The 10,754-nt window shown below is 39.6% G+C and overlaps 1 protein-coding gene across 1 annotated transcript; it reads left to right on the top strand.

Moving 5' to 3' along the window:
- Positions 1-3,553: 3,553 nt before the first annotated feature.
- On the top strand, positions 3,554-8,795 carry LOC121900864 (artemin). Its single transcript, XM_042417438.1, has 3 exons — positions 3,554-3,626; positions 3,873-4,047; positions 8,284-8,795. The coding sequence occupies exons 2-3, from the start codon at positions 3,876-3,878 to the stop codon at positions 8,691-8,693; spliced, it is 582 nt and encodes a 193-aa protein (XP_042273372.1). The 5' UTR covers positions 3,554-3,626; positions 3,873-3,875; the 3' UTR covers positions 8,694-8,795.
- The last annotated feature ends 1,959 nt before the right edge of the window (positions 8,796-10,754 follow it).

The following is a 10,754-nucleotide window of genomic DNA, read 5'->3' as shown; positions in this document are numbered from 1 at the left end:
ACAGTAACTTCTATTTTTATTATGATCAATGGCCACCTGGTTGCATTCTGTTTCCCAACTTTTCAAAATGACAAGACTAAACACATTTAACAAGTAGCTGGATTGAGGATCACACGAAGGCTGCATTTGGACAAGCCTTATAATGTAATAATGATGTAAATATTTGGTCATGTCAGTTAGTGTTACGAGTTAGAAAAACAAACATTTATTTTTACTGATTATTACTTTTTTTCAGATTATTACTTTAAAATGTAGTGTTCCTCACAGTATAATAGTCTATGATTGTTTAATGGAATAACAATCCTCTGTGGACCCTAGTCCACATTATTCTGAGATTTAGACATGGATCTGAATACATTCATCCCGCAAAAAATATGTGTAAAGAATATTGTGTCACATGTTCAGTTTCTCTTCCTCTTTGCTCAGTGTTTTCGTTTATTAAAAAAGGAGGAATGACAAACATTTTTAAAGATTATAGATGGGGTGTTAAGTGATCTGGTGTGTGTGAGGTTCACACTAGTGGTCTTCATAGGGCCACTCATCTTAGTATCCAAGACCTGACTGAGCTGAGAGTGGACTTACTATCAGCTCTGATTATATCCTTCATAAGAAGGAGGGAGGCAGGCGGCCTGTACAGCTCCTCCACTATTTGGATGGGGTCTGCCTATCCTCTGGTCTATTCACATCAGACTGAATATCCTCAGGTCACTTCTGAATTTCTTTTTTTTTGGGGGGGGGGGGGGGAATTAATGAACACACAAAGGGTTCAGGTAGCTTTCCTGGTGGAGCTACTAAGTGGTCAATGGTAGAAGACTGGTAATATCGGGCAGCTTGACATGACCACTTAAGTTGAGTCCAAAACAAGTTCAAGTCTGAACAGTTTTGAGATTGATTCAAGACCTGGTCCAAACTGGCTTGAGACCAATTCAAGATGGTGATCAAAGAAAGAAACTACACCCACTCAATCAGAAACAAAATATTCATGCAGTATTACACATACACATACATATTACCTTAACAGTGCAGACATCTGACAGGCAGCATAATAGATTCTCCAGTCTGCTACAAGAGCAGCCGGTGATGCAGGACAGGAAGGGAAAAAAAACTGGACTTTATCAAGACCAAAGACTGTAACAGGAGAGACAGTTGGCTGAAACCAAGACAAGTCAGAGTTAAAACACCCACTAGACCTGGACAAGTTTGGGAAAGTAGAGAAAAATTATTGAGCCCAGACCAAAACCAAACTAGAGTATTACAGCTGTGGCTCCAACTGTGAGTTTACTGATCTGAATGAACAGGATGGATTTTTGGTGTATCTGAATTTTAGAAAAGGATTGTGGGAGTGAATTTCCACAGCTAAGGTGTGAAGAGAAAGTTTAGTTTTCATAAGCCTTTATTTCCCTTTATTAATCAGATGGGTCATAATGAGACATTCCCTCTAAACTTATAAACGTATGTATAAACACCAGACAGCATTGATACAAAATGATTCTCTAAAACGAAGTGAAGCGTGTCATTCTGTCTGAGTAAACAAAATTTGCTTTCAATGCCCATGGCACTGTGGTAAACAGAGCATGCCTCATCAGTGAAACTCTTTTGATCAATAAGGATTTAACAAAAGCAAATGTACCTTATTATTAAAGTGAATGAGCACTGGGATTCCTCCCATCTCATGGAAACATTCCACACGGCATTTAAAAAGACTACTGGTGATTGAAGAGTACTTTTCTTCATTGTTGTTATTATTATTTCCATTTTTTTCAGATGGAAAAACCTGGTGGAGGCAGGAGGCGTCGACTACCCAGCATCACTTGATGAACTGGAAGGTGAGCATCTTGACATAAGTTCAGTCATAAGGTCTTCAGCAGTCTGTTTCATTGTCACTGAAGGCCAACCACCACCAATAAACATTAAGGGATAATTAGTTCTCTCTACAACATACAGTATGAATATAATACCGCATCATTAAGATGTGAATCAGTAAACACAAATGTTTAAACTCCTGAATTAAAAGTTATCATTCATCCATTTACATTCCTTTACATTACATTCATTTGGCAGACATATTTGCCCAAAATGCCTTATGCCTCAATGCCTTAAAATAAGCATACTCAAAACCAATAGGAACAAGAGCTAGATGTCATCAAAATTAGAGGTGCATTGGATTGCCTGTGGTGGAAGATAGACAGCAACTCTGCTGTCCTGACAGAACAGAGCTTTGACCACAGAGTCCTCAGAATGATGGCGCTGATGCTGCTGCAGCACCATATGTTCTTAATGGCCACGCTCAAAGGCAGTGTGAAAATCCTGACAGCATAACCTCATCCTGACCGCATCCCACTGCCTCTGATCACTCTCTCCTCAAAGGGTAATAATACACATGAAAAGTGATGGAGGTAGTTGTGTGAAGGATGAAAAAAGACAGCTTGAGAGAGATGTTCAAATCCTTCCTGCCCTCACACCTCCAGACACCCAGCCAATTACTGCGTATAGTCAGCATGATTGTTCAATTGTTTTTTTTGCGGAAAGTTACAAAAAATGTCAGATTCTACCATCTGAGAGATTGTTTCAGACACTGCCTGATGATCTCTGGCTTTTACACTTGTGACCATGGAAGAATAAATGTATGAGAATCAGAGAGAAAAGTAAGCCAGCAGGATTTGCTGCCAGACAGTTTGCATATATGTTTCACCATCAGCCAATTTCCACTACATTGCCCATTTGATCTGGGCCTTAGGATCCTGCCAGACACTGTAGAGAAACTCATTTCATAAGTGATCTTAAAATATTTATCTTCCCTGCACGGCGGGAAGGTGTCATGTGTCAATTAAGTAATTAAAGAGGTGCAGGTGTTGGCTGTAGGTATCCCACAAGGCCATGGAGACAGACATAGGGAACCCAGACACAATTTCCATGTCAAAGAGCAGATGGAACAGGATGGATCAGCTTACCCAGTGCAGCTTTCAGTTTCCACAATGTACATCATACTGTACATCACCAAATACTACAAGACGACTGAGAGTCTACCGCAATGACAGGCAGCTCTGTGAGACTGTAGTCAGGCTCAGTGGTGCTATGCTAATTTGGTGCTAATTAGCACTAAACATAAAGTGCAGCTGAGAATGTCATTAGTTCTATAGGTATTTAGTTATTGACTATTAGACAAAATGAAATTTTGCCCAGATGGTTGTGCTAGAGAAAGTCAAGTGATCACCACATCATTACAATTTATTCTGTTGGGACCAGCAGGAATAATGAATGTCTTCACCAGATTTTACAGCAATCCATTTCACTCAAAACCAAAATTTTCAAACTCATGGTGACAATATAGATGAAATGTCAGGGGGTCACCAAAGTCACTGGGCTTCATCCTCTTGAGACCATGAAATTTGTCCAATAGTTCATGAGATACTTTAATCTGGACTAAAGTAGTGGACCAACCAACACTGCCATCCTTACAGCCATGCTGCTAGCAAGTCTAAAAACAGTCCTTTTTTCTAATCTGATCTTAATTTCACAGAGGAAACCTAAGGCACTCATGCACCCAAGAATAGCCCTTTTGAAAAAGCATTACAGGACAACTGAGGCAGGATCTGGAAAGATGAGATCTGGAGTACACAGTAATAGTAAGAGCTTTGAATAAGGTGCAGCAAGAAAGATTTCAACATAAAGCATGTATTCAGAGTTTCTGATGAAGACACTTGGAAGCCGCAATGAAAAACCTATAAAACATACCAGTTGTCTCTGCGAATCCAAACTCTGTGATTTCAAACTCTCTGATTGTTTTTCCTTTGAAGTGCAAGTGAATAAGTTCAGTACCCTTACAACCAAGCTGACTACTGAAGTAGCTGTCTGGGTGTTGCTATCATCAGGTGATGCTGTGGGTGGTGGCATCATTGCTCACACTGGTGGAGGATGTGTTTTCTGAGGAGGACAATAAAGAGGCTCAGTCAGAACTCCAGCGCTTCCTCAGGCAACCCTCCTGGCCTCCTGCAAATGATCTGGAATGGGACAGCAGCATCGACACACCCTGGCCTCAAGCCCTTGGTAGGTACTTAACTTTCTCATTTCATTAGCATTGCCACAATCTCATTTATGTGACACAGAAAACACAAAACACTGGCAGGACTTTTAATGTGACAGCTGCTTTTCTGTCTCCTCACTTGCTCATTCTTTAAAGTGGCCACAAAAACAGGCTGTCATTTTTTTCCCAATAATGTAAACTACTGTATTAAAATATCAGCATAAGAATCCAAAATGGGGACTCATCTCTAATATTGGTCCCTACAAGGTAAAAAGTTAGTGTTAGGTTTAGTGGTACCATGGCTATGGTCAAGGTTAGGGTAAGTCTCCAGACAACAAATGCAGGTCAGTAGGGTTAGAGATAGTGGGCATTCAGACTGCGTTAGAACAATGCAAGAGACTGCGTTGGTGTTACTTCAGGTACTGACGTGACATGAAATACAATCCAGGAAGTCCAGCTGGAGTAATAGATCTGCCTTTAGATTTGCCTTAATCGGACTGCTGATAGTATAGAGACAGACTAGAAACTAGCAGAGAAGGAGTGGGTTGACATGCAACAAAGGTTCCCTGCTGGAATCAAAACAAGGACTTTGCCGTTAAATGGTATGCGGACACCAGGATGCCCCTTATTTGTGACATAGCTGACCTAACAAACAATAAATATGCAACTGTCCCTTTAGGTGCCTATTGGAAATAAATCACAATCGCTGAGATGTGATGTTCATTGACAGAGAGCATGGAAACCTTGTCTATCACTGAGTTTGAATGTGATTATTCAGTATGTATTTACAATATAATAATTTACTATATCTATGTATAAATGTTAAAAAAATAGAATACAATATAGCAGGAAGTAGAAGAATAGTAGTAAGTTTGCATTATTTAATAGATTTGGAAACTCTGTAACATGTGCACAATGGGAACACAAAATATTTTCTTCCACTTCTGTGTAGGGGCCATGTTACATTGGCTGCCTGCTTGCATACACTGCTGGGCTTTTATTAGTTTGGGAAGCAAATTCTTCATCTTTATCCTTCATTGTAATGTAAAACAGTTTTTGTGCGGCTAAGACATCTGGGAAAACAAAGCTTTGTAAATCTGTGGTGGAGGCCATAAAATAGTAGCATGTCACTCCTGAATGACTAATATAGCCTCTGGAAATTTGCCTGGTAGTTTTCAACACTGGGTATGACCTTGGTCAATTGAGAAAGGGGCCTCTGTATACAACATGGTAAAAATAATCAATTCAACATGACAGCAGGTTTCTGTCATGCATCATAGTCCTGTTCATCACAGCCAGGAGAGTAATAAGATGAATGGTTGTGGATTGAATGTCTGTTTATTCTACCAGCCAGTTTGGTATGCAGCCAAGCCAGACTTAAGTCTCTTTTATGATAAGTAATACTTTTTTCTGTTATTAAACTGAAATAAAAGAGATTTTAAGAAAGCCACCCTTACAAGCATCAGCCTGATCTTTCAGCTTTACTCATTATATTATATTATATTATATTTCCCTTATTATGTTAGACAACTGGAAATAAATCCAAGCAAATGAGCTTTATCTGCTGTATCACCATTGCAAGTTCAGTGGACTTCAGTCACAGCAGGGTACACCTGAGTATGTCACCTTAATAGTGACACTTGCATATTGCATTTGAGGAAGTGTAAATGTTTGGGCCACCACTGGACACTGCCTACAGTTGATGGGATCATTCTAGTATCATCAGCATTGGGACTCTACAGTCACCAGTCCTATACATCACCATCTAGAGTCCCTCTGGGGCTAATCACTTGTGTAATTAGAAAAGAGTTGACAGAGTTTTTCCAGATTTGGGAAGCTCTACTTACTGGAAGCAGTCATACCACTGCAGACTCAGTATATACAGAGATCAGTGTCAGTATAAAACAGTTGTTCATGTATTTTTGAACCATTAGCAGGATTTATTTTAAGATCACTTATGAAATGAATTTCTCTACGGTGTCTGGCAGGATCCTAAGGCCCAGATCAAATGGGCAATGTAGTGGAAACTGGCTGATGGTGAAACATATATGCAAACTATCTGGCAGCAAATCCTGCTGGCTTACTTTTCTCTCTGATTCTCATACAGGATCTACTTTAATGCCAATAAACATCTGCAACTTAGCACTTCATTAGGCATTATCAAGTAATAACGCAGTAATATATACACACATCACAGGTGGTTATGAACTATGCAATGAAAAATCATTCACCTCCCACACTGGACCAATTAAAGCAGATATACTTACAAGAAAATTAGAGAATATATAGAAAAAATATTGTAGAAGAACATCTACTACAATGCAATACATGAATCGCATAAATTACCCAAGAGGGATGCATCATTGTAGAAACTACAAAATAAAACATAGTAAATAGAAAAAAATACAATATTATCCAACTAAGAACAAGGTTTCAATAGCAAGATGTTCAAACTAGAAGTTCAAACTAGAATTGGGCCAGAATGAATAATAATGTTTACAACAATAAAAAGGGGTACATCAATAGATGTTCACTACACTTGTTTTCTGTAGGAGAAGAGTCAGATTGGTTAGTTATATTTTAAAAAAGTTTTTAAGCAGTTTTATATTGTCTGGAAGTACAGAGAGTCTTGCAATTGTGTGACCTGACATGCCAGACGGATTGTTACACAGAACCATCTGAGATATCGTCCATGGAAATTGTTTGGAAAAGGGTAGGCACTTGTAAAAAAAAAAAAAACATCTTGGCAGGTGATTGGATGAACCATCTTTCCATCACCGTCTTATCTTGCGAGGCAGTTGGATTCACAATGCTGATTGGTTCGGACACAAGCGCATAACTTGAAGCCTGACAAGATGGATTCTCGCGTTCTCACATATCATTCAACGTCATTGCCCAATTGAATTTTAACATGGAATAGTTGTATAATTACATGAAATAATGCAAACCTTTGTGGCATGTTTTAACATGGCTGAATATATACCTGGGCGGGTTTGACTCAGGAGGCCCTGTGCTCTTCGCCTGGGGAGTAATTCTATGCATTTTTATGTTCTTTTTTTCCTCATGATTGCAAGTTTTCTTTTCGTAAACATGAAGACATGAACTGACAAGCACCTATGCTGCTGTAGATGAGCATTCTACAATGGTAATAATCATTCCCTGAGAAAAATACAGGGTGGAATCATTTAGAGAAAGTGCAGGGAAAAGCCATTCACAGGTCAGGAAGTTGAAATCAGTCAAACACCTGGGCAAGGTCTGCACAGCATAGTGGCTAAATCTTGTTTGAAATGTTCTTGGCAACTGAGAAAGCAACTTCAGCTCCTGTTGGAGTTCAGCCAGCAGCTCCGCTCCTCTAGCGGTAATGACCCTGCATAGTGACAGTACACTTTGCACGGCTCAGCTGATAACCAGCCGAATTTCACTCAACAGCCATGTCTGCTTTCAATTTAATCACACATGCTCTCCCCTGCTAGCTTATAAAACTCTGCTCTAATTCAGTGTATAAACTAAATGTGAGAATTTTCTTACTTTTAAGTCTCTAAAGGCCAGACATCTGGGATATATCTGGAGTCCGAATATGATTTTTCTATTATGTTTGCTTTATTAACACAGTCATTGATTCCAACAGCCTCAGTCTGTGTCCATTCTCACGTCACATGGGATGGATGGGAAAAATTCCCATGTTTACAACTTACAAGTGTTCACGTCACAGGACAACTCAAGATGGTTGTATGATTACAGATTTAGTCAAGGGAAGGTTAAAGTGCAATGACAATTGAGGTGAGGTGAAACATCCCTTTTTGTTTGATTTTCAGGCACTTCCATATTATGAAGTGCCAAGTCGTATATATCATAGCTTTCACAAAAATCAATTTTAATTACAACTTATAGATTTACGTGAATGCTAATTACAATATGATGTGAGCATGGTATTATTCTGCACTAGTAGGTGTAGTCGAAAAAGTCTAACCAATAAAGTTTATTACAAATGTGGCCTTCCTGCCCACCCCATCGGGATAAAAAAAGATATTTGAGGATATCATCTTGGGCTTTGGGAAATGGTGATCGTCATTTTTCACCATTTTCTTACATTTTATGGACCACAACAACTAATCGATTAATCTATCAGTCAAGAAAATAATCATCAGATTAACTGATAATGAAAATAATCGTTAGTTGCTGCCCTTAATATTTGCTTGTCGGGAATCAAATAATTGATGTTTCTTTCTTTCTTTCTTTCTTTCTTTCTTTTTTTGCAGAAGAGTGGTCACTGATGCAGGATGAGGAAGTCCATCAGGGAAGATGGCCGCGCTCCCCTCGTGATCCAAACTCACCCAGAACGTCACGGAGGAACCGCAAGAAGTCCAAGAGCAGCCGCGACTGCCATGTGGAGAAGAAGGAAATGCGGGTGCGTGATCTGGGTCTCGGCTACGACTCGGATGAGATAATCCTCTTTAAGTACTGTGTTGGCACGTGCCACAGCTCCCGCAAGAATTACGACCTGGCCCTCAAGGCTCTGATGGACAACGGGAGTATCTCTGGCAAAAAGGTCAGCAGTCACCCCTGCTGTCGGCCCACCCGCTATGAGACTGTGTCCTTCATGGATTCCCAGACTATCTGGCAGACTATTAAGTGGCTATCGGCGGCCAACTGCAGCTGTGTGGGCTGATTGCAGAGAAAAGTGTATATCTACAATACACAAACACAGAGACGCTCTTGTGTGAAAGAGCAGTATGCTGTGAGGCCTGGTCTGTATAGTGGGCAACTTAACCTTGGTTCATGTAGTCTGAGGCCTGCGCCTGGGATGGGATCCACAGTGCAGTGGCCAGGGCTTTCCCTCTGCTAATAGCTTGGTTGTTGTTAATGGAGGGTGAAAATGCTCAGATAGGGCCTGATGGCACCAGCAGGCTATCTGGATGTCTGCCACCAGCCTGAAGCAGGGGGAGGTTTGTTTAAATGCCACCAGCAATAAGCACAGAGGAGTAAACTACTGGTATCAGTGCATAGTGGATTATATTTGTTAATCCTGTCTTTCATTCAGCCTTTTGAAGGCTTTTGGGTGATGAAACACACCCTTTGGAGGTATCCAGGTCTTCATCTTTTTGGCAAAAGTAGCTCTGAGTACAGGTAGCTGATTACATTTCTAAGCGTGCAGCTTGGTTAACTCACCAGAATTCAGTAATTGATAACATCTGTGTATGTTCTGACTGGGAGGTGTTGATTTCAACAGTAAGCATTGAACCTTTTCAACTAACTGGCAAATATGTTAGCTGGTGCTCAAGCTAGCATTAGAAGAGGCTAACTGCATGCAGACATTTGTTGCTGAAACATACAGACTCCAGCTGTTATGAAGGGTTACGTTTTAATTTGTGTTCACAAATTATTAGTTTGTGCCAATTAATAAACAGAATGTAAACATTATCTTTAAGGGACGTCAAAGATAACACAACCCTCAGTCTAACAGCCAAATTGCCAAAAGCACAGTACACTGTAACACTGTATTAAACCCAGGTAACCCAAGATTGTTTATGATCTAACAACTTTTACTGATTATTAGAGTGAACATGGACTGCAGAAACACTGTGCACTAGAATCAGTTCCGCAATTGTAGCATATTAACTCGAAACAAATTTCTGTTTGTAAAAATTTAATTTGAAGGTAGAAATGACTAAATTGTACACACAATTCAAGGCAAGGATATTAATTATTTTGTGCTCACTAATTTCAAAACTTTTTCCCATTTTATAGTATATGCCAAACACTGTGGAAAAAAACTAAAAGGCAAAGTATTAACAATATTGATTTTCATTTAAATTAATACATGGACAGCGCACACCATATTTTAGCAAAGCTAACTCATTTTTATTTGGATACTGATAAAAAACCATAAAAAACTGTAAAAAAAAAACTTTGCCATCATATTAAAGTATAGGTTTTGGTTTTTTCAAGTCTGTTTTCATACAATACTGGTGTTCCAGTATGTACGTGGAAATGGGCCTTGGTTGCTTTAACCATCCCTATTCTACATACTGACATGTTCTCTCAGAATGTGACTATACTGTAAGAAATGGAGGACAAAATCCACTGTGCTAGCCCTCGTTCTGCACAAATATGTATTCCAAAGTTCAGCTTCAACTAGTATGATGCTTTAGCAGTCTGAGTTTTCTAAACTGAGTTGATATCTTCCAAAGTTAGCAGCCTGTTTAGTACAAAATACACTCTTTTTTGTTTCTCTGTAACATTCCTTGCCAAGCTGCAGCAGAGGGATACCTTTCAGTAGTGAGGAGTAGATTTGTTGCCAGAACTGTCTTTTTACTAACGTTACAATCAGAGTGAATCACATACTGTGGGGTTTTTTGCACTTACCCCATCATCAGCTATTGTCTGCCTAACTGGTGATGATGCGGCCGTGTTGTTCAGACATTTTCTCACAGCTCCTCTTCTACTGAGCCTTGCAAACTGTATTTATGTCCATTTTGACAGCTATTAGCCACAACTCTGTCCTTTCAGGATCTCAAAGGATACGCATTTGCTTGTCACTTGTTTCTTTCAGAACACACCAAATAAACACAGACTGACACGGCAGCAGGAGCAAGTTGAGGTCTGGAGGACAACAAGAAGAGCTGGAGATCAGCTCTGAGATATCATAACATGCACCAAAACAAAAAGTTGGAGTGGGTTGTTACCAAAATATCAGTGTCCAAAAACATAGACTGCAAAAATACTCCTA

The sequence above is a fragment of the Thunnus maccoyii genome, chromosome 7 (genome assembly GCF_910596095.1).
Source record: "Thunnus maccoyii chromosome 7, fThuMac1.1, whole genome shotgun sequence".
Lineage (NCBI taxonomy): Eukaryota > Metazoa > Chordata > Actinopteri > Scombriformes > Scombridae > Thunnus > Thunnus maccoyii.
Note: the sequence above shows the minus strand (reverse complement) of the source record. Positions and strands in the feature narration are given on the sequence as shown.